Source organism: Miniopterus schreibersii, assembly GCF_964146895.1.
Source record: "Miniopterus schreibersii genome assembly, chromosome: 12".
In the NCBI taxonomy this organism is placed as follows: Eukaryota; Metazoa; Chordata; class Mammalia; order Chiroptera; family Miniopteridae; genus Miniopterus; species Miniopterus schreibersii.
Genome location: NC_138112.1, coordinates 35,442,339 through 35,466,619, shown reverse-complemented (window position 1 = coordinate 35,466,619; position 24,281 = coordinate 35,442,339). Strand labels below are relative to the sequence as shown.

The 24,281-nt window shown below is 37.8% G+C and overlaps 1 protein-coding gene across 1 annotated transcript in view; it reads right to left on the bottom strand.

Moving 5' to 3' along the window:
* Positions 1 to 24,281, bottom strand: part of C2CD3 (C2 domain containing 3 centriole elongation regulator) — a 113,262-nt gene that overhangs the window by 52,721 nt on the left and 36,260 nt on the right. The window contains exons 13-22 of the mRNA XM_081153329.1: positions 22,017 to 22,139; positions 18,205 to 18,699; positions 15,407 to 15,558; positions 13,062 to 13,308; positions 9,535 to 9,715; positions 7,658 to 7,841; positions 6,044 to 6,216; positions 4,794 to 4,917; positions 3,249 to 3,517; positions 2,416 to 2,505 (exon numbers count right to left, since the gene is read on the bottom strand). Of these exons, the coding sequence (XP_081009455.1) occupies positions 2,416 to 2,505; positions 3,249 to 3,517; positions 4,794 to 4,917; positions 6,044 to 6,216; positions 7,658 to 7,841; positions 9,535 to 9,715; positions 13,062 to 13,308; positions 15,407 to 15,558; positions 18,205 to 18,699; positions 22,017 to 22,139 (2,038 nt within the window). The remainder of the gene's footprint in view (positions 1 to 2,415; positions 2,506 to 3,248; positions 3,518 to 4,793; positions 4,918 to 6,043; positions 6,217 to 7,657; positions 7,842 to 9,534; positions 9,716 to 13,061; positions 13,309 to 15,406; positions 15,559 to 18,204; positions 18,700 to 22,016; positions 22,140 to 24,281) is intronic.

The window sequence follows — 24,281 nt, the reverse complement described above, 5'->3', positions numbered from 1 at the left end:
AGGAACTAGATTTCAAAATAATAACAGCTACTCTATTGAGTATTTACTATGTGTCAGAAATTTTCCTAGTTTTATATATATTACTTCATTTCATTCTCCTGATAACCCTGTGAAATTCTGAGGATTAAATGGGATAAGAATCCCTATTTCATAGAAGAGAAAATGGAAGCCCAGAGACCTGCCCAAGTTACTACAACTACCAAGTGGTAGAACTCATATTTGTACCAAGGGCTACCTGGATCCAAAGTCTATATTCCACCTACTATAGGTTCATAATATCTTATCTAAAACCCTTAGGGCCAGATTTGTTTCTGAATTTACAATTTTTCATATTTTAGAAAGGCAATATGGTACATAAACGAAATGTTATATAACATTAGTCATATAAGTCAGGGGTTGGTAAACTTATTCTGCAAAAGTCTATACAGTAAATATTTTAGGCTTTGGGCCGTATGATCTCTGTTGCAACTACTCAGCTACCTTGTTGTTGTGGAAAGTGACCATACACAATATGTAAATAAGTGGGCATTACGTGTTCCAATAAAACTTCATGTAAACAAGCAGTTGCGTAAGTCATAAATAAAGACTAAATAGTCTGTCAGGTGAGGTCAGATTTGGCTGCTTAATGAGTTAATAAAAAACTTTTGACTTTCTGAGTTTTTTTGGATTTCACAGTTATGTAAAACAGACTGTGGACTGGTATAATAGCATTCATAGCAATTTTATGAGAAAGGTTTCATTAATTATACTTTATAAGTGGAGAAAATTTAGACTTATTGAAATTAATTTGTTAAAGGTCATTTAAAGCTTTATGACTTTTGGAAAAGGTCTTTAATTTTTCTGAGACTTCCTAGTTTTCACCCACAAACTGAGGAGGCTGAATATGTTGATCTCTAAGACTCCTTTCAGCTTGGTCGGTCTAGGAACTTATGGCCTTAGCTTTAGTAACTTCTCCCCTCTGGGTATTAATTTCCCCACAACCTAGCGGTTCTTAACATTTTTTGGTCACAGACCCCTTTGGCGCTAATGAAAGCTATTATCCCCAGAAACTTGCACAAATGCACATACACACAAAATTCCACACCATTTCAGCAATTAAGAACTGCTAGATTAGATGGTTCCTTTTGCTCTGTGATTCTATAATTGAGATTATTGGCAGTAGGAAAAAAAACATTCGAGTGTTCACTTTAGAATAACTCTTAAAACAAATACAAAAGATATATCCCAAACTGTCTAAAAGGTTTATTTTAGACAAGGTTAAATTTAATTTGTAGAAATTTCCCAGATGGTGCCCATTGCCTGACAAACTGTAGTAAGTTTCAGAAGGAAAGAAAAGGAGGTTTCCTATGTGCCAAGATCCTTTTCATGTATAATTTCATTGAATGGTTCAATAACCTTGCAAAGTAGATCTTATTATTTCTATTTTTCAGATGAGGAAACTATGAATCGGAGAGATGAAGTGACTTTTTCTAGATCACAAACACCATGTAAATGACAAAATTGAGAGTTAAATCCTATACCAAGTTGTACAGACTTCTCTCTGGCACACACACAATACCTGTTTATTATGAGTATTGCTCATATTTCAATTTACAGTTAAACTTGGGAGATGTGTGACAGAATTTTGGAAACCAGATTACCTAACTCTAGGGAAGAAAATGGACAAGAGAAAGAAAACTAACATTTACAGTGTGCTTACTATGTGTCAAGTACTTTATCTATCCTATGTAATCAATTCCTACTACCTTGTAGACTTGTCAGGATTAACTGTCTCCATCCGTGAGCTACGAAAACTGGGGCCGAGAGAGGTCAAGGTCACCAAGCTACTAATAAGTAGGATAGGACCAATATTTACAAACTGCCTTGGTGGTTGTGTCTTCACCTAATGTCCTTATTCATTCTTCACTGGGAGAGGAGAGTTTAGAGAAAAAGAATGGGCGAATCTGGACTTGATTTCCAGTACTACCACTCACTAGCTGAGTGGTTTTGGCAAATCACCTCTGTGAGCCTAAGTTTTCTCATCTGTCAAGTGAAAAGAATAAGATCCTGTATCCCTGCCAGACAGGGCTATTGTGAAGCTCAAAGAAGACTTAAGAAAATATTTTACCAAATGCTATATAATGTAATGGATATCACCATATTTATTAGTAGTAGTATCATTATCATTACCTTCCTTAGAGTAAGATGATAGTACAATGTTTTGAGCGTCTTGCTTTATTAGAAAAACTGAAATGATTAGGAGAGGACTTAAAATGCTTTTGAGGAAATTTTTGAGGTACCTGGGAGAATTCAGAAGCATGTGTTAAGGGGTCATATTTTCTTTTGCATAGCTTGTGGAAGCTAGACAAGATGCTCTCTTTCAGGGAAGTGAATGGGAAAGGGTAGGAATAGAAAGTGACAATCTAGGATCCTTACCGGATCTCTTGATAAGCAGCTCTTTTGTTGGAACCTTTACTACTCCAAGTAGATAATCTTTGAATGACTGGAGACTGGTTATATCACTGGCTGTCAAATCAAACAAAAAAGGGAAATTACTTGGTGGTCTACTGACCAAACATTTTGTGTTTACAGTATATTCACATGACCCTTGATTTACACTCACTAAATCTCAGTGTTGGAAGATACGTTAGAGATCATCTTGCTCCAGTCAAATGCCCTCTAAATTGTTTTTAATTAAATCATTAGTTGTATATGTATGAGAGTGTGTGCAATTTTAAATCATTTTATTTTGAAAAAATTCAGGCATACAGAAAGTCTTCAAGAATATAACAATGGCCCAGCTGGACATGGCTCAGTGGTTGAGCATGGACCTAGGACCCAGGAGATCGCGGTTTGATTCCCAGTCAGGGCACATGCCTGGGTTGCAGGCTCGATCCCCAGTCAGGGGCATGAAGGAGTCAGCTGATCATTGACAACTCTCTCATCATTGATGTTTCTCGCCCTCTCCCTCTCCCTTCCTCTTTCTAAAATCAATAAAGATATATTAAAAAAACAAACAAAAAAGAATATAACAATAAACTTCACCTAGATCCACCCACTAACATCCTGACACATTTATCTTTCTCTCTCTCTTCACACACACACACAATACATATTCCACTTATTTTCGTTATACCCTTCAGAAGTTAAGTTGTAGAGAATATGATGCCTCATCCCTAAATACTTCAGCATGTATATCCTAGGAAGGCTATACCATTCAAAACAGAGCCCCTTTTAATTATGATTGTGATGAACCATTTGGTGCTCACCTGACTTGGTATCTTCATGATAAATGGCAAAAGTGACCTCTGCAAACTCCAACAGCTCTGCCAGGAAACAGGCCTCTCCACTGCAGTGCTGAGTTACTAAGTTACATGAGAACTCAGTGTGATGGGAGAATTCAGGGCAGAAGGTACAGGCCACAGGGCGGGTTTGGCGCTGTTCTCCCTTGGGCAGGAAGGAGAGATGAACGGTGACAAAGGCATTGACCCCAACTGAGGCACTAAACTGTAGAGAGGGTTCCTGCTCAGCCAAAGCCCTGTGGGGGAAAAGAGTGGGCAGGAGAAGAAAGAAATACCAAAAATCAGCTTGTCTGCCTAGAAAACATCTCCAGCGTTTCCATGAGGCCACCAAGAACACTAAGCAACCATGTTTCCTACCTAGGCTTTTGGTAGTGCCACAGTGTGCTTTCTCAGTAATCTGGTTCTCAGAGTGTATGTGTGTGGGGATGGGAAGAGACCATAGTCATCTGTCCACCAGAGTGACACTTTAGCCAAAGGCTACCAGGAAAGGAAGAACATTCAAAGTAAATAGAAGTGTGAGCAAAGACCTGAAGGAGGTAAAGAGGGCCAAGCTATTTGTATACAGAAACAGTGTTCCAGGCAGAGAAAACAGCAAGACGAAGGCCCTAAGAGGAAAATGAGCTTGGTGTGTTCAGAAGCAGTAAGAGGACCAGTGCCTGGAGTGGAATAAGCAGAGGAAATACTAGCAGGAAGAGATGAGGTCATAAAGATAATGGGGTAAGATCATGTGGGGTCTTACAGCCATTTTAAGGAGTCTGGCTTTTACTTTGAGTGAGATGGAAAGTCACTGGTGGGTTTTAAATAGAGGTGTGTCAAAATCTAACTTAAGTTTTCACAGGATAATTGGCTTCTGTATTGAGAAGAGACTTGAAGGGGAACAAGCTAGAAAAATAGAAGCTGGTACTCAGAGACAGAACATGAGGTTAGAGAAGAGCTGTAATCATTGGTCCTGTCATGTTTCGAGGGTGTAAGGTATGATGTGGGAATAAAGTGTTGGACAAGGTTAAGGAACTAAATTGCTAATAATAGTTAAAAATCGCAGAGTCTGCAAGTGATTTATTCACTCATATTCTTATAGGCTTTTTTCCCCCTTTTTTTCTTTTTTTTTAATCCTCACCCGAGGATATTTTTTCCATTGCTTCTCAGAGAGAGTGAAAGGGGAGAGAGAGGGACAGAGAGAGAGAAAAAAAAACATTGATGTGAGAGACCTCGATTGGTTGCCTCCTGCACGTGTCCCACGTGTCCCAACTGGGGCCAGGGATCAACCCTGCAACCGAGGTACGTGCCCTTGGCAAGAATCAAACCCGGGACCCTTCAGTCCAAGGGCTGACGCTCTGACCACTGAGCCCAACTGGCTAGGGCCTAATGTGCTTTCTTAAAAAAGAAAAAAATAGAGTTGTGGTTAATGAACTAGAAACTGTACACAAGAAAGTTTTGTGTATCTGAGCATCATATATCCTGTGGACTGCAGTGGAAAAATGTTTGAGAATTGCTTTTCCAAGGGGTACTTACTTGGCTGCTGCTTGCAGACCACAGGCTCTGATAATCTGGACTGAGATAGAGACAGCTCGGCTGGCAAGAACTCCCTCTGCTGTCCTTGGAGTACGCCTGTACCTCAGGCCCACATCTAGTAAACCTGAAAAATGAGGACAAATGGAAATTAAGTTTTAAAAGGTGGGTTGGAAGAATCTCTGTTCTATCTGGACCCAAGTCCTGGTCAGGAAGGAAGGAAGAGAACAAACACTAAAATCTTAATGCAATAAGGGGCCTCAGCAGTGAGAGAATCTGTCCATGGTCAGAATCATATTATATTATTGTACTGTAGGATTAATAAAGACGTAACAGTAGTTACTATTTATACTTTATAGCTAAGAATCTATGGCTCAGAGATTCAACTGCCTGCCAAGATTATACAACTATCAGAGGAAGAACTTACTTCCAGATTTTCTAAACCCCCCATTATTTTTACAGAATTGAGATGGGCTCTAGCTTTTCTTCTTTTAAACTTTTAAAAGGTTTTCATACTTGTATACTTCTATCACTCTCCTGCCACCACAAGAAACATCCTTCACATGCCATCTTTTTTTTTTAATCTACCACTCACTATCACATTTCTGGGAAAGCTTTAAGGAACAAAAGAACAAGCTGATCAGTGAGGACCAGAAGGAATTACTCAGTCTTAATAACGGCAAGATAAAACCTTTTGTTTCATAGATACTCTCCAGCAAGCTGGTAACTTGACTTAGGAGGCTAATCCTAGTTATCTATTATGTACTTGCAGGGTGGGTCAGCCTGCTGGAACCATTAGGATATAATTCAAAACTTCAAATTCTAATTAATTCCTTCTACCTTTAAATCCTAACCTTCTCCTCTATTACAGTGAATTCCCAGTTCATGCTAATTATATTTCACCAATCCCACATCTGCTTATGTCGCCTTGGAATAATAATTCTCTGAGTACACCTATAAATGCTTGGGATTTAGTTGTTGAGGGTTTATTAAACACTTGCTGAATTTAAAGGTGAAATGAGACAAGCAACATTTATATAGACAGTCTATAGAACTATGAATTTTCTAAAATTATATGCAAAATTTGCAGCGTATAGTCTACACTAATTTTTCTAAGAGAAGGTGTCTGATTGTTTTCATCAGGTTCTTAGAAGGGTGAGTACCACAAAATGTGAAGAATCACTAATTTAGAGAGAAAGAGATATTTATGTATACTGACTTTGAAAGAGAAAGACAAAATAGTCTTCAATTACCTGATGACTGGTTCTTCAGTTCTTTCCTATTCTCAAGCCTGGGGGTTAAAGGGAGATTAAAGGTCTTTATTCCTACATCCTCATGGTGCTGCATGGTTGTCATAGCGCAGATCCTGGATAATGGCAAGGTTCCTTTGGCGACCATCTGGTCTCTCACATTAGGATAATAATATCTGTAAACCACAAAAGCACAAGCTGTCAGTTGGAAGAATTGGGTGGATTAATGATTCAGTCTGCCCTACGGATCAACATTCAGTATCTAGTTATCTTTAGAGCCTGATCTATATTTGTGGTATACTTAGAATTTAGGATTTAAGGGTTTATTAAATACTTGCTGAATTTAAAGGTGAAATGAGACAAGCTGGATGTGTCTCATTTGTGTGTGGCTGGATCTACTGCACATTATGTGGAGGTGGAACTCTATAAATTACACCGTGTTCAGGACCAAGTCCAGCTTCCCACAGGCTTTCTGTCTGAGGTATCTGCATCTGGCATGGACCTTTGGTAGTAGCCACTCTTGAAAGCATCCATCCTACAGTAGCAAAGTGGTTCTAGGTGGAGCAGTCCCAATCTCTTCTATGTCTTCAGGCCCAAGCCCCTCAAATTTGGGAGGGTAATGAGGATCAGTTAGTACGTACACTATTTTCCTCATCTCAAAACATCCCATTTTTAGATCACAAAGTTATCAAACCTAATTTCCACCTGATTCTATTTAGGAAAAGGTTCTGGGAAGTGGCTGATACTCTTCCCTCCTTCTGTTCCTGATGCTGCTTCCTCTCCTTTTATTTTTTAATCTTTACCTGAGGATATTTTTTTCCATTGGTTTTTAGAGAGTGGAAGGGAGGGATGGAGGAGGGGAGACAGAGAGAAAGAAACATTGATGTGAGAGAGATACATCGATTGGTTGCCTCCCACACATGCCCCAACAGGGCCAGGGAGCGAATCTGCAACCCAGGTAGGTGCCCTTGAACCGGGAATCGAACCTGCAACCTTTCCGTGTGTGGGCCGACGCTCTAGCCACTGAGCCACACTGGCCAGGGCTGCTTCCTCTCCTTTTAGATTTATACTCTCTTAGTCATTTTAGTTGGCTTCTTGGGGGTGGGGATGCAAGGGAGGAGGTCGAACACCTGTTTTAAGTGCCATTATTTTTCCTGGAAATTGCCAAAGTCTGTGACATGAGTGGATTTATATTTTATGAAGGCTACTCTTCTGGCAGTGGGAAGAACAGATTACAAGAAATGAGTAGAAGGCCATTTTAGTAATTTAGGCATGATATGACATGGTACGATGTGGGCTCGAGCTAAGTAAGGCAGTAAGATAATCAGAAAAAGGTGACTGAGACATTTGAGACAGTAGGAGGTAAAACTGATAGAATTTCACTTATAATTGTAAGTAGTGGTTAGAAGTATAAGATACAACTGCTCCCAAGAGCCTAATAATTTTAATAGATTTCTGTAAAATCTGGACAAGCATCACTAACAAACACAAATAATATAAAACAGGACAGAAGGGACTGCTTAGCTTCCTTACAATTCAACCTAGACTGGTTGTGGGAAGGATGCTCTATGCTTGTGTATTTCCTTACTAGGCACAGGATTGGGTTCTCCACAGTACCTGCACCAGATTTCAAACTGGATTCCACCTCCAGGAACAAGCGCTTGTGCAGAGAAGGCACTGAGTAGGAGCCTTTGCACTGGAATGTCAGTTGGCAACAGGAGAGAGTGATGGTGCTCACTATTAAAGATGGGATCTGGAACACAGAGTGTGGCTGCAGATCTGAAAGGCTTCAAAGTGATTCCTTTGGAAAAGAAAAGCAATTCAGAATAATCCAACACATCATTTAGTGTTTTATATGTAGTAAGACAGTCTATTAATGTCCATTATTAATCACTTTTATCCTCACAATATTCCTATAAAGAAAACAAAGCACGTTATGACTCCTACTTCACAGATGAGGGTATGAACACCTTGAGGTTACATGGTGAAGGTCTTAGAGCTGGTAGGTCACAGACCTGGAGCCAGAATCTATATATTCAGAATGTTACTCCTATCAAGGTCCATGTCTCTAGTAGCTATGGTACCTAAGGTCTCATAATACAGGAGAAAAAGATCCCTTTGTTGGTGAATAATGAGTGAGGGTTCCCATTTCTGCACATCTTTGCCAACACTCGTTAATCTTTTCCTTTTTGCTTATAATTAGTTTTTAATATATCTTTATTGATTTCAAAGAGAGGAAAGGAGAGGGAGAGAGAGATAGAAACATCAGTGATGAGAGAGTCATTGATCGAGCCCGCAACCAGGGCATGTGCCCTGACTGGGAATCGAACCCCGATCACCTGGATCCTAGGTCAATGCTCAACTGCTGAGCCACGCAGGGCCGGGCAGACTTTTTCTTCCTTTCTAATTATAGCCCTCTTAGTGGATGTGAAGCAGTATCTTGTAGTGGTTTTGATTTTCATTCCCCAAAGGACTAATGATGTTCAGCATCTTTTTATGTGCTTATTGACCATTTACATGTCTTTGGAGAAATGTTTTTAGATCTTTGCCCATTTTTCAATTGGATTGTCTTTCTATTATTGATTTGTAAGAGTTCTTTATATATTCAGGGTACAAATATGTTATTTGAACCCCAAAACCAATACTGGTAGCGCTTCTGCAGTTATTTGCTGACATGCTCAGAATGGCAAAAAATTTGAGCTACCTGACTTGCTCATTCCAAGCTGAGGTCAAAAAAAGCAATACTCTTCCTCATTTTAGCTCTCAGAAATGACCAGAAGACAGATGTGGTAGGAAACAGTGCAGTGTAATACAACAAGCTCTGGGGCCAGTGGACAGGGCATGAATGTCAATCTTGGCACTTGTTAGTGGGGAGGTGTTAGTCATTTCATACTTCTGAACCTTGCTTTCTCATTTGTAAAATAAAGAAAATAGAATCAACTAGAATAAGTTGTTTTTAGGATTTAAGATTACGATCTACTATGCTGTACACCTGAAACTGAAACAAAATAATATTGAATGTAAACTGTAATTAAAAATAAAATTAAAAAAAAGATTATGATGTGAGGTATGTGTATGTACATATTTCCCCCAGGAGCAATGGTTCAGTATTTCCTAAGTCAGTTTTCTTAAAGACTTTATAGAATATAACTTCCATGGACAATGGGGATCAACTGTATATTTATACATGATAGAGTAGACATGTAAATGATATGATGGAATAAGATGTAAATAATTGATGGATCTAGGTAAAGGGTATATGGAAGTTCTTTGTATTATTTTCACAACTTTTCCATAATTTGAAGTCAAATCACAATAAAAAGTTACCAAAAAAATTTTTAAGAAAAGTAAAACAAACAGCCTATCTCTTGTATTGCCCAGGTAAGACTAGAAACATTAAGGAACACAGAATTAACTCAAGAAAAAAATAATTCCTAAGTATATCCAATAAAAGAATTATACAAGAATGAGAAAGCCCAATCTCTCAAACCTACCATTTTCAAGGAACTCAGGTCCTTTTAGCATACTGGATTGAGAGTCTTGAACTGGAAAGTAGTATTGAACATAACAATCTGCTTCTCCCCAGACTGTTGTCTGAAGAGGGACTAGCCCTTTAATCTTGTCTACATGGAGCTCAAAGTGGTGCTCCATCAGGCCATTTCTTTGGTCTTCTGCCTATTAAAACAGAGAGAGAGAGAGACTGGTGAGCTTTAAAGAGTAACTTGCTTAGAATATTGTTGCTTCTCTATTAAGTCAGAGTACAGATGAAGAAATAAGCATAAATTACTAGCCTATATTAAAATAGATACTTAATTTTCACTGTGTATAAAACTCACAATTGCTCATTATAATCAGATCAAGCTGCATTTATTCTAGACTGTGAGACTGGGTCATTACTATGAAATACATAAATGTAATCCAGTACATTAATGAAACGAAGTAAAAAAAATCATGATTATCAAAATAAAGGAAAAAAAGGTCTTTGATAAAATTTAACATCTGTTCCTAATTCTCAGTAAACTTAATAATAAAAGGCTATTTCCTTAATAAAATAAGGACTATACATTTGTTTTTTTAATTTTAATTATTTATTTTTTAATGTTTCTTTGTCTTTATTGTTGAGACCATTACAGATGTCCCCTTTTTAACCCCACCAATCTCCTCCACCCCACATCCATCCCACCCCCAGGCCCTCCTCACACCAATGTCCGTGTCCATGGGCTATGCCCATAAACATACAAGTTCCCTGATTAATCTCTCTCTCCCTCCACCCCTTTCCCCCCTGAGATCCCTCAGTTTGTTCTATGCTTCTATGTCTCTGGATCTACTTTATCAGTTTATTTTGTTTATTATATTCCACATATAAGTGAGATTATGTGGTACTTGTCTTTCTCTGACTGGCTTATTTTACTTAGCATAATACTTTCTAGTTCCCTACATGCTGTGCCAAAAGTTAAAAGGTCCTTCCTTTTTACAGCTGCATAGTATTCCATGGTGTAAATGTGCCACAGCTAGGATTATACATTTGAAACAAAAAGGTATTAATTTACTTAATTACTATTTTTAATGAAGTTAGGAATACCAAACTTGTTTGTTAATGGTAAGGACTACTTGGAGAGGGAGTGAATACACTGTTACTGAAGGTATCTACTAATATGAGCCAGGCACTCCACTAAGCCCTTCACTTGTATTAGCTAATTTAACATGCATTGCTAATAACAGAGGAACCAGGGTTTGAACTGAGGCAGTCTGATTCCAGAGACAAAGTTCTTTACCTCTATTCTACACAGCTTCAGCAGACACCAGATAACTGATTATTGGGAATATTCAAAGGGGGAATTCAGGATTCATATAAGGATCAAACTGCATGATTTATACATGCTTAACATTCATTAAATTTGGAACATAGATTGTATTAGTTCTTTGCTTTGAAATCTAAAAACCCATGTCAGCTATACCTGCTCAAAAATCTTCCTATGGAAACAGAAAACTTATAATTTGATTTCCCAGAGGAAAAAAAAAAAGGAATAAAAACCTCTCCAAATTACAGTACCTGCTCAATTTTGCCATATAGTATTAGAATAATTTAATAATTCAGTTTTGCACATGCTGAACTGGATGAGGGACTTATGAGTGTAGGAGAAAAAGACAATTGTATTTGTTGATACCCAACATTTCAAGGACTTTTGTGCTCATAATGAATAAAATTTTCTAACTTTCTACACTGCAATGTGAGGACCACGTAACACCTAATAAGACTTGGGAATATTATAAATGACTTTTGTTTATTTTGCTTTTATGTCTTTAAATAAAAATAAAACACTATGATCTATTGATAGACACTAATATACAATAAAAATGGAAAAGTTTAGAGTTTGTAACAAATAAAACAATAACCAACTAATAGATACTTTCCTAACAGTTCTTTCTTTGCTAGAAACATTAAATTTGTCATTTAGATTCAGAGTAAAAAACATAACACATTTAAATGGTGTGGAGACTGAGATTTAGCTATACTAGACACCAAGAGACACCAAATGTAAGATACAATAGGACATGATATAATGGACATAGAGTCAGAAGGCCTGTGTCTGAACACCAATTCTCCCATTCTCAGCTATAGGACCCTGGACAAGTAATATATCCTCTTTGATTTTCTATTTCATCACATATAAAAAAGAATGACAATGGCCCACTTCATGTTTATTAGAAAAATAAACATGATAAAGTGTTTTCTCAATTATACAGCACTACACAAATTACTTTTTTTTTTTTTTTAATATATCTTTTTGATTTCAGAGAGAGGAAAGGAGAGAGGGAGAGAGAAACATCAATGATGAGAGAGTCATTGACTGGCTGCCAGATGCACGCCCCCGACTGCGGATTGAGCCCGCAACCCGGGCATGTGCCCTGATTGGGAATCGAACCCTGACTGCCTGGATCCTAGGTCAACGCTCAATCGCTGAGCCATGCCCGGCTGGGCAAAACAAATTACTTTTAAGTTATTAGAAAAGCTAGGAACTTCACTATAATTTTCCAATATGGATTTGGTCAAGAAAAACAGAATAGATTTTGCTGGCTTAGATTTGGGATCACTCTCCATCCCCCATCCCATTTTTCCCCTTTGGATTATCTTTAAAAATATGTATTTTTAGCCTAGCTGGCGTGGCTCAGTGGTTGAGTGTCGATCAATGAACCAGGAGATCACAGTCCGATTCCCAGTCAGGGTACATGCCTGGGTTGCAGGCTTGACCCCCAGTAGGGGATGCGCAGGGGGCAGCAGATCAATGATTCTCTCTTATCATCGATGTTTCTATCTCTCTTCCTCTCTCTGAAATCAATAAAAATGTATTTTAAAAAATATTTTTTCATTAAGACTATTTAAAAAAAAAAAAAAATCTTTGTTGATCTCAGAGAGAGGAAAGGAGAGGGAGAGAGAGAGATAGAAACATCAATGATGAGAGAGTCATTGATCGGCTGCAGCCCGCAACCTGGGCATGTGCCCTGACTGGGAATCGAACCCTGATCACCTGGATCCCAGGTCGAAGCCCAACTGCTGAGCCACGCCCGACCGGGCAAGACTATTTTTTTAGAGCAGCTAAGGTTCACCCCACTATTAAGGCAATTAAGTTAGTAAATTAGAGGATTAAGGTCTGGTTGTCCAATTAGGTGTTCTTTATAAATTCAAGGAGCTCAGAGGGATAGAGATAACCATTTTAACCGTAAAAGAAAAATGCCAATCAATGATTCCTTTGATCTATAGTAAGCACTGAAGTGCAAGTATGTTCTTCTGTTAAGCCTTTCACTACTGAAATAAGAATTTGGGGCAACGGTTTCACTAAAACATGAAAGACAAATGAGATTATGTACTTAAAAAATTTGCTAAGAGAGTAGATCTAAGTGTTCTCACCACACACACACACACGCACACAGGTAACTAGGTGAAGTGATGCATATTATGTTAATTAGCTTGATTGTGATAATCATGTTATAAACATACAATCAAGTGTTTAGTCACTACCGTAGCAATGGATGCTTTAGATGGCTGGTCCAGTAAATGGGCTGGCCTAGGGCTGAACGGAGGAAGGATTCCTTCTTCATTCTTTAATCTTTGTAGCGCCATTATCTGATCTGAAGAACCCATAGCTAAAAAGACTCGAAGACTCCCATTTTGCTGGCCTGAGAACACATCAATCACAGGCATGTAGCTGTCGACAGCAACAACTGGGTACTGAGCATCGAGCAGCAGGCGAGAAATCTTGGAATCTCTAAAGGGAGAGAAATTGTACAACAGCAAATAACAATTATCAATCATGTCATAGAGTTGCTTCATTTCTTACTTGGCTCATTTTCTCAGTTTGTTAAAAATGTATCTACAACTAGAAAATAATAGTGGTTTGAGAAAACATATGATTCTATCCATAATCCATCAAATAAAAATTACCAGGCAGGGCCCGGAAGGATGTCTGGTTGGAGCGTTGTTCCATCCAACAAAAAGTTGCGGGCTTGATTCCCGGTTAGGGCACATACCTAGGTTGTGAGTTTGATTCCCCAATCCCAAGGATGTGTACGGGAGGTGACCAATTGATGTTTCTAACATTGATGTTTCTCTCTCTCGTTCTCTCTCTAAAGATCAATAAACATATCTTCGGGTGAGAATTAAAAAAAAACAACAGGCAGTTAAGTTCCAAATGTAGCAATTTGAGGGCAAAGAATGTGTTTGATTTATCTTGGTATCATCATGGTCCTAAGCCCAGTGTCTAGGATCAAGTACTATTTCAGTAGGAGCCTGTTGAATTGTATTATTTTACAGGTAAGCAGCGTGGTCAATTAGAAAAAGTATGGCTTTTGGAGTCTGGCAGATAAAATTTGGGTAATATTACTAATAATACCATCTACTGAGTGCTTATGTGATAAGCACTTTACAAAGTTTCTATAATCCTTCTAACAATGCAAAGGGTTGATATTATCCACTATTAATGGATAATAAAAAGTCCCAATGCTCTTCATTAACACCATGCTGAATCTCAGCTCTGACCCTTGCTTGATAAATGACATTAAGTAATCGATTAAACCTTTCTAAGTCTGTTTTCTCACCTGTAAAATGAAGGTAATAAAACTTCCATCAAAGGGCTGCTGTTAGGAGTAAACACTAAGATAATGAATATAAAATACCAACTATGATTCTTGGTATATTTCGGTACGTGCTCCGTCATTGGTACTAGTATTTTTATGCTCTCTCAGCAAAGAATGGGGTTTAATGAATGAGAAGGAAAGGAAAATACCAGACCAGACTCATATCACAGCTAAAAAAGTGGGGAAAAGTCCAAAGCCTTCAGTTGGCAGTGCCATCTATGATTCAAGCAGTACTCCTTAGCCTGGCTATGCTTTCCAATGCTACCATCATAAGTATTTCACCATTCACAGAAGGCTTACTCATTTATTTTCTTACTAGATTCTCACGATTGCTCCAAAAGGGAGAAGACAATCTATCCTCAGCCTCATTGTACATATGATAAAAAGAAAGTCAAAGAGATTGACTTCTTCAAATTAAATGACAAGTTTCCTCATTTGTAAAATGGGGATAATGATAATACCTCCTGCAGTTATAGAAAGGTTCACATGAGATAGTGCCCACAACAGTGCTCTTTGTAAAATATGAAACACAGCATTTAAAACAAAGATCCATGAGAAGGCTGTTCAGAAAGAGGTCAGTGTGAAAACAATTAAAAATCAGAACCTTGAATCAAAACAGAAAATGAACAGTCTGTATTGAAGACAGAAATTGCCTTCAGATAAATCAATACCCCACCTAGGTGTTGGGTAATGACAAATGAGGTACAGTAATCAAATCTGAAGGTCTAAAAGACAATACTCAGTATAGAAATCTTGCAAATAGCTGATGTGAACAATACTAAAGTTTTGTGACAGAGAGATAAACCATTTGTTTTGTGAGGTGGTAACCTTTGGCAGTTGAGCTTCTTGATGAGGAGAATGGACTCTAGAGCCAGGCTCTCTGGGTTCTAATCTGTTTTACTACTTGCAATATATATGACATGTTATTTAACTTCTCTGTGCCACTGTTAACTCATCAGTAAAATAGGGATAATAAAAGTTATCTGCCTAAGAGAATTGTTGTGAGGATTAAATGACTTGATGGGGTAAGGTTCTTAAAACAGGGCCTGAAACATGGTAAGCAGTATCTGTAAGACTGCTTTAACATAAGAGCAGAAACTACGGTGAAGTTGAAAAAATTCCTCCAAGGAATTATAGGGCTAGCTTTGTTTGCAAACCAAAAGAACTCCTCTTCAGTCCATACAAAGTTAAAGATGTAAAATAAAGAATATTCTAAAAGATCCTATTTACTTGAATGACATGTAAAACTGATGGAGGGGGAGTTTCACCAGCCCGAGCAGCTTGTCCTGTCCTGGGCTCCGCACCTTGTTCCAAGTTTCGATTACCATCACATTGTTTTTAAGCCTTTCCAAGTATTTGGGAGACAGAGAGACAGGAATCACCTGGAGAGAGGAACAACAAAAAACAAAAGCCCACACCTGAGACAAAATACTTTTATTCAACATATTTACTGAAAGCCTACTGTGTGTGCCTTGCACAGTGCTAGGAGCTGAAGACATTAAAATAAAATCCAATCTATACCCTCAGTTTGGAGCTACAGTCTGGTGTCAGAGACCAACATATATAATGTCCAAATATAAAATGGCATGAGTTCTCTGATGATAAAACTCATATAGATGAGGCTTCAGGAACAGAGAAAAGATTGTCAAACATGTCAATCATGGTGCTTGCCAAGCTCATTCAATCTTCCTAAGGCAAAATCACCCATTTGTAACCCCCTGCTGAAAGACTAATGCTTTTGAAACAAAGATGACTACTGACTAGACAAGCATTGAGCACCTGATCAAAGGACAGCCAATCCACTGGTTGGGTGGTATGGCCTGGTGCAAAAAGCTCTGCCCAACAGGTGCTAGGTAAATAGCAAGGCCAACTGTTCATCTGGATTTTCAGTGTAAAAGTACTACAGAATTGGCCAGTCATCTGTTAGTTGAAGGAAAAAAGAAAAATCACAAAGAGAACCAGAACTCCAGAGTCAAGACCAGGTCAGTCAAATTAATGATAGAATCAAGGGCACAGATTTGAAGGAACCCAACCTTAGAATAAGGGTAACAGCAGGAGAGAGAGAAGTCCTAGTGATGAAACCAACAGAAAATACAAGAGGTGAAAGGGTGAAATCAGATCAGACAACCAGGGCAGATCTACTTTTATATTCATCTAAGAAACTCCTACATACGGTACCCTGAGCACATTTCTGTTCTCTGAAACCAAAAAAGAAAGTAGAATATATCAACCTAACCTATAAATAGGAGATTTCAGAAAGCACTTCTAAGAGAAAGTAAACCTAAATCTTAAGGATAGGCAGGAGTTAACTAGTGCAAAAAGCTCTGTTTAATAGAAGTCATGAAAGTTGAAAGGAAATTCCAGGCAGAAGCACATATAAAGACAAAGAGGTAGGAAAAGAGAATATTCAGGAAACTGCAAGTAGCTGAGCATAGTTAGACTATCTAGTTTGAAGGGAAGAGTGAGGAGAGTGGAAACTGGAGAGTATAAACCATTCTTAAAGGGTCTTGTATTCCAAACCAAGGATCTGGACTCTATATTGAAGGCTATGGAGAAACAGTGAAAGGTTTGAAGCAGAGGACTAAAATATTCAGGTTAGTGTTTTAGAGGTACATAGAGGAAGGAATGGATGGAGCAAACAGAAACAGGTAGGCCAGTCTGAAGGCTATTTAGAATGAGAGGGCAAGATTGAAAGCAATGGCAATGAAGTGGACATAAGAAGATTTATTCCAGAGATAATTAAATTTGCAGCATCTATTGGACTTGGTGAATAATATGAGAGAGTCAACTTTTAGGTTCTACTTGGGCTTCTGAATAAATTATAATATGAATTAGGACAGATAGGAGGAGAGAAACAGATTCGGAAGGAAAAATAAATTTAGATTTGGACACATCTGAATTTCTTCTTTCATGTACAAATTTTTATTGAATACCTGTGATATGCCAGGTGATGTGTTACGTGCCAAGTGTAAAATGCTTTTGAGACATCTAGGTGGTGACAAATAGCTGGTGGTTAGATATAGAGATCTGAAACTAGAGGGAAATGTCTGGCCTACAAAGAAGTATGGATTTGGAAGTCATCTTCATATAAATGAGAGCTGAAGGTATGGGAGTAGATGTGGTGACTGTGGGGAAAAGAAGGTTGGTTTGGAAGAATTCCAAGGCTAGAGTAATGAATAGGAGCACCAATAACTGAAGGTAAAAGAGAGAAGTGCTGATGTCACCACTCTTTTCCTACTGTCCAAAAAAGGACAGTTGTTAAGTCAGGAAGAAAATAAGTGATTAGAGTTAGAAAAACCAAGAAAGAAAACTAAGGAATAGCATGAAATTCAACAGAGAAATCAAGTAAAATGAGTATTGAAATAAGTGAAGGAATAAATCAGAGAAAAAAAATAAGTAAAAAAATAAAGGAGAGATTGAAGAAACAGAAAGGAAAAGGGGACGTTTAACTGATCAAAGTCCTAGAGAAGGGGTGGGGAACATTTTTTCTGCCAAGGGCCATTTGGATATTTACAACATCATTTGAGGGACATAACAAAATTATCAACTTGAAAATTAGCCTGCTATATTTGGTCAAAAATTTAATTAACTCACCCCTAATGTGATGGCTGGAACTGCTTCTGTTTGGTGAGGCCTTGGCAGAGCCAGACCAAGTGATTTCAAGGGCCGTATAAGGCCCGTGGGCCAGATGTTCCCCCCCTGCCCTAGAGGAAGCAGCAAGGAATAATAGGGTTTGGTGACTTTGGGTAGAGCAACAAATTCTGTTCGTCCTCAGAATTCATGCAAAGAAAATAGTGGAGAACTGAGACAGAACAGAAAGACACAGAAAGTTTGAAAATGCTGGCAGTATCTTTTCCTCTTAGCAACCAATAGTAGGACTGGATCTACATACCAAATTTCAAAGGTCCCTCCCAATCTGAACATTCTAGGTTTCTTTTACGATGGCATTATGATTTGGGAAACATACCTGTCTCCCACCCACATACATCCCTAATATATATGAAATGTTAAGATGTGTACAAAGTTACCTGAAAAAAGTTAAAGACTGGTTGTGTTGTGCCCCAAGCGATGACAGATCTGGTGGCTTCCTCTGTGCTGAAGAGTTTGCAATTTAAATAAACATTGCATGGTGGCTGTTTCTCAGATTCTCCAGTAATGAAATCTTTCCCATCTGGCACCATCAATAGCACATGTAACAGCAAAGCACTCTTTTTGCTTGACCCATTTGTCTGATTTACTAAATTGTGAGAGGCTGGTATAGCCACAAAGGTTGAAGGATTTGCTGTAACAGGGCTTAGTGACTTTGGGTTCGGGAGCATCAAATTCTGTTCTTCCTTTGCACTTTCTTCATGAACTTGATTTAGGTTCTGTGAATTTTTGGTACAGGTAACATGTTGGCTAGGTTCTGGTAGTTTCTTATCTGGACTTGTAAGAGCAGAAAGTGAGGTATGTTGGGTGCTACTATTTAACTTAGTCTTGACACCAGTGAAATCCTTGTTATCTATAACAAGCTCCACAGTTACCTATAGAACACAAAAGAAAGAGAGTTAGCAGGAATCTCTTCTAGAATCAGAATCAGAATTTTGGAGCTAGATGCAGCACTGGATTGTTAGGAAATAAATTAATTCATTCACAAATATCATAATAGTAAGAACATTAGTAGACTGGCATGTACATTACCTCACCAGGATTAAGAAAAGCTAGGCAGATGATCTATCAATAATATAAGATGAACCTGAAACATTGACTTGTGCCAGAAAATAAGGACACGCTCAGAAAAGGATGGAGACATATTGAAAGTGATACCGTTGTAATAATCTGGTTATTATTTAACAGGAAAGGAGTAAACGGAAGACTAAATAACATAAGCACTCCATTTATACAGCTTTGCCAGGAAACTCATGTTAACACTCTCCAAGTCTGTTCCCTGCTGATCGATAGGAGAAGAAACTGGAAAAAGGCAGTTTGGACACATGCCCAGTTAAGGTCTGAGTGACTAGGGAAGATGTTTACCTGTCAGTCACACCTGGAAGCAAGTCAGTGGCCAGAAGAGGTGTGACCACTGCAAGGGTGCAAAACCTTAATATTTAAACTTCTGAACAAGGGAATTCCCTCTCTTGGCTCTTGGCCCTCTTCTCCCTTGCTGTTTGCACCTGACCCCTGTTGCGGGCTCTCATGCCCTGTATTCATTCATGTGGCTCACAGTCATGTGGAATCTACACAATAAACTTTAATTACTCTGAATGCTAAACTGGACCCAGCTGCAACATGGAATGGAAACTGTGGAAACTGGCCCTCCTTTTGACCCTACTGGAACCCAGCTGCACCTCTTTCAGGACTGGTTTGAGGGACATGGGAATTTACAACCAGAGGAATGTAACTACATGCCAATAAACACCATTCATTCTCCCTTCCAAGTCTTAAAAAATTCATTTTCTAAAGATATTGTTAAGAACCCCACTCCCACAAGTGAGGGAGGAATTTGATTCTCTGGTAACAAAAGGATACAGAATCCAGTTGAAGGGGCTTCCACTGGCCAAATCTGGGACTATTGGAGCATCAAAATAAGCAATAGTCATGGATTATAACCAACTGAATAAGTCTTACCAATATAAGTAAATATGGAAGAAAGGCCAACTCTTCCATATAGTATGCCAATTAATAAATGTATAAGGAATGGTGGAGGTAAGGTGGAGTTAGAAAATCATCATCTTTCAATCATCATAGTAATAAGGGATTCAGGTAAACCCCAGTGGAAGACACTCTACAAAATAACTGGTCTTACTTTCCAAAAATATCGAAGTACTAAAAGACAAAGGGGCTGCAGAACTGTTCCAGACTAGGGAGATTAGACAGATGTGACAAATGTAAGGGACGGTCCTGGATCAGAAAAAAATATGCTACAGACAGAAGTACTGTCATAATTGGTGAAATTTGAGTATGGACTATAGATAGAATACAGTATCACTTTTAAATTGATTTTTATAACTGTACAGAGTTATGTATGATAATGTCTTTGTTCTCAGGAAATACACACCAGCATCTAGGGGAAAAGAGACATGATGTCTATAACATAATCTCAAATAATTCAGAAAAATATTGTATATGTGGGATGGGGAGACAAAAAGGAGAAAGTGAGAAAAACAGACAGAGGAGGCAGACAGACATGATAAAGCAAAGATGACAAACGTTAATAATTGGTGAATCTAGGAAAAGGGTATGTAAGTTCTTTGTACTATTTTTTGCAGTTTTTTTTATATTTGAAATTATTTTTAAAAAGCTAAAAATATTAAGTAAAAGAGAGTGCAGGAGAAATGAAGAAGAATAAAAGTGGTTACTATTATGAGATTGAATTACTAAAGAAAAAGGGAACTTGCTGTTTTTTTTATTTAAAACCCACAGCAAAGTTCTTTTGCTTTATTGAATCTAGACGGCAATCTAGCTAGAAACAGTATTTCTCTCAAGAGACAGGATAGAAGCAATTTCTAGTCCATTGATTCTATTTTTACCCTTTCTGATTTTAAACCTTGCAGGCCAGAATGAACTAGGCAAGCAAAAATTAAAACTCTGATAGTAGAGTAATATGATATTAATTTTGTGCAATGATAATCACACAAGTCTTTAAAACTAAATGGCATTATTATTAAGACCAGAAAGAAGGCAGAGAGGGCTTCCAAGAAGAGGAAGCAGCATGAAAATCAAAAACAAAGGAATGGAGGCATAAACCAGGATGATACCTTAGCAAGTCTTTGCATAGTTTGACACGGTTATTGGTAGGAAAGCTGCAAGAGAGAAGGCTACAGTGGTAGGCTGGGATCAAAGCTGTATAAATGGCATGCCTATATTATTTAGTCTTCCTGTTACTCCTTTCCTGTTAAATAATCATCAGATTATTACAACAGTATCACTTTCAATATGTATCCATCCTTTTCAGAGCGTGTCCTTATTTTCTGGCAAAAGTCAATGTTCCAGGTTCATCTTATTGCCCTGTATTTTATTCTTTGGGTGATGAGGGGCCATGGAAATGTTTTAGGTATGGCTCTGATGATTTTAAAAGCTCACCAAGACAAGCCACACATTCAAATTCTGCCACCTAAAAAATTCTGATGCTTCTGAATACAAGGAAAGAACTCTCTCCAATGAATTATACATCAGAACTCATTCACCAGGCACAAACTCAGTCACTTCTCTCCTTGTTCACTGTCACTACTCTACTCCAAGCCATCAACAATCTCTTTTCTGAACTAATCCAACAACCTTCCCATTTTCCCTCTTGCCCCCTATAGTCTATTTTCCACACAGTAATCTTTAAAAAATGTAAATCAGATGTCATTCACGTGCTTCAATGTTCTTTCTTGGCTCTTAGGAAAAAACCTAAACCCTTTACTTTGACCCATGAAGCTCTGAATGATAAAGCGCCTCCCTGCCCATCCATTCTTACTTTCTACCACTTTTCCTTTTGGCTCACTATCCTGTACCAACATTCTGTCCCTTGACAACACCAAGCCCATTCCCACATTAGGGCCTTTGGATGTGTTATTCCTTCTCCAGAATGATCTTTCCAGTGCTTTTTACTTGGTGGCCTGTTCCTCTTTCATCAAATCTCACCTTAAGTGTCACCTCTTTAGAGAGACCTTCCCTGACCACCATCTTCTATTTTCCTCCAGGTACTCATTATCACATCATACCATTTATTTCCTTCATAACACTTCTGTTGCCCTATTTTAATACACGCTGCAGGAGCAGAGACCCTGATTTTCTTCTTCAATGTTATATTCTCCGGGCCAGCCAGTAATATGTGCTTCATAAACACTAGACTGCTTGAATTATATCTATGTACCTTGAGGGGGCCAAGTGGAACCTGACCATTTGTCTGTTGCACTGGCAGCTGGTCACTGAAAGAAAGCAGCTCAGACTGAATGACAGCTCTCAAAGGCAGTGATGCAGATCCAATGACTTCTGGCTGAGAGAAGAAGAAAAAGTTTAAGTAAAGGGGAGCTACAGGGAACTTTAACTGAAATGACAACACATGATGTCTTATAAAGGAACTCATGCTTTATGAAGTAAATAGCTTAATTATTTGACTGCAGCAGCAGTCAAATAGGAACCCACATTCTGCCGTATTTTGGTCCCCCTTCTGGGTTTCACTACTTCTCCCTGGGAGATATATAAGGTTTCATGAGTCACAAAGAAGTCGGAAGATTATCTTTTTCCATTTTTAAGAGTTGATTCTTTATGAAAATTGTTCAACTTCACTCTTAAAAATATAAAATGAAAGTAAGATGACACAATTTTTTGCCATTAAAGCTAGGAAAATTACAAAACACTATACCTGATACTATCAAGATTATGGCGAAAAAGTGGCTGTCATATGCCTGAAGTTGGGAATATAGACTGTCAGCATACTATTGGACAGCAAATTTGGCAATAAATATAAAAAGCTTTAAATAATCATATTTTGGCTCAGCAATTTCACTTCTGTAAATTAATAATAAAGAAACAATAAATACATAAAAACCTTATATACAAGTATGTATATTTAACAATGAGAAATAACTAGATGTTCAATAATCAAGTTATTCTAATTAAGTTAATTATAGCACATTCCTACGATAAAATAATATATAGTCATTAAAATGATGTTTACTAGAAGTCTGAATTAATATAAACAACATTTGTTATAATGTTTGATAAAAATAGGGTATTTAAATATTTATAAAATTTTGTGGAAAAGATTAAACATATTTTTGAAAGAAAAATAAAAACCCTCAAAGACAATGTTAAATTAAAAAAAGGATAAAAACGGCAAACAAAATTACCCTAATACTGTCAAAGATTTACATAATATACTGTATTCATTTGAAAAAGATAAAAGAGCACACATAAATATTAACAATAGTTATTTCTTGGTGATGGGATAACATGATTTTTGCGTTTTAAAAATATTTTTTGCCTTAGCTGGTTTGGCTCAGTGGTTAGAGCGTCAGTCTGTGCACTGAAGGGTCCCAGGTTCGATTCCAGCCAAGGGCACATACCTCAGTTGCAGGCTCGATTCCGGCCCTGGTCCTGGCTAGTGAGGGAGGCAACCAATTGATGTGTCTCTTTCACATCGATGTTTCTCTCTCTTGCTTTCCCTTCCACTCTCTCTGAAAAGCAATGGAAAAAATATCCTTGGGAGAGGATTTAAAAAAAGAAAAAAATACACACACACACACACATATGTGTATGTGTGTGTGTGTGTGTGTGTATTTTTTTTCAAGTTTCTATAAAAATATGTATAATTCTTTTACAATTAGAAAAAAGGAATTAACTAGGTGATTCAATTTAAACATACTGAAATGTTTACAGAGGTTTCCTTGAGTGTGTGAAATTATGTATTTTTCCTCCTCTTCTTATTCTGCTCTATTTAAAAAAAAATCCCAAACCTCTGAAAAAACAAACAGAAAACCAAGATACATTCTTCATGCTATCCATAACAAAGAAGAGGTCAAAGATACAAAAGCTACTCTTTTACTGAAAGAAGTAAAAACTGCTCATGACATAGTTTAATGATTTATGTTGTACCACTTACAAATGGATTTTATAGACTTGGAATGAGCTGATCAAAACTGCTGCCCACTTTATATTATCTTGAACATGGGTGGATTATAAGTATTCTGCCAGAAAAACAGTAGGATCTCAAATTAAGACTAATAGCCCACATCAATCCAAACAGTCAACTAATTCTCCATAGTAAGGAGCACAGTAAAGACATAAAGAATTTATTAGGATCTCAAGTCAAAAGACTTGGGGTGGAGTCCTGGCTTTGTCTTTTATTAGCTTGGGTGATCTTATAGAAGTTACTTAACTTAATCACAGTCTTTTCATCTGTAAAATGAAGATAATAATGTCCCTAATTTACAGAGTTGTTGCAATGATTAAATTTGACAATATGTACATGAAGAACTTTTAGCACATGCAGTCTTATAACAAATAGCAAACAGACCATAATATCTGTTCTATAACAAACAGCCAACAGAAACTTAAAAATAACAGTAATGTCCAGCCGGTGTGGCTCAGTGGTTGAGCACTGACCTAGGAACTACGAAGTCACAGTTCGACTCTA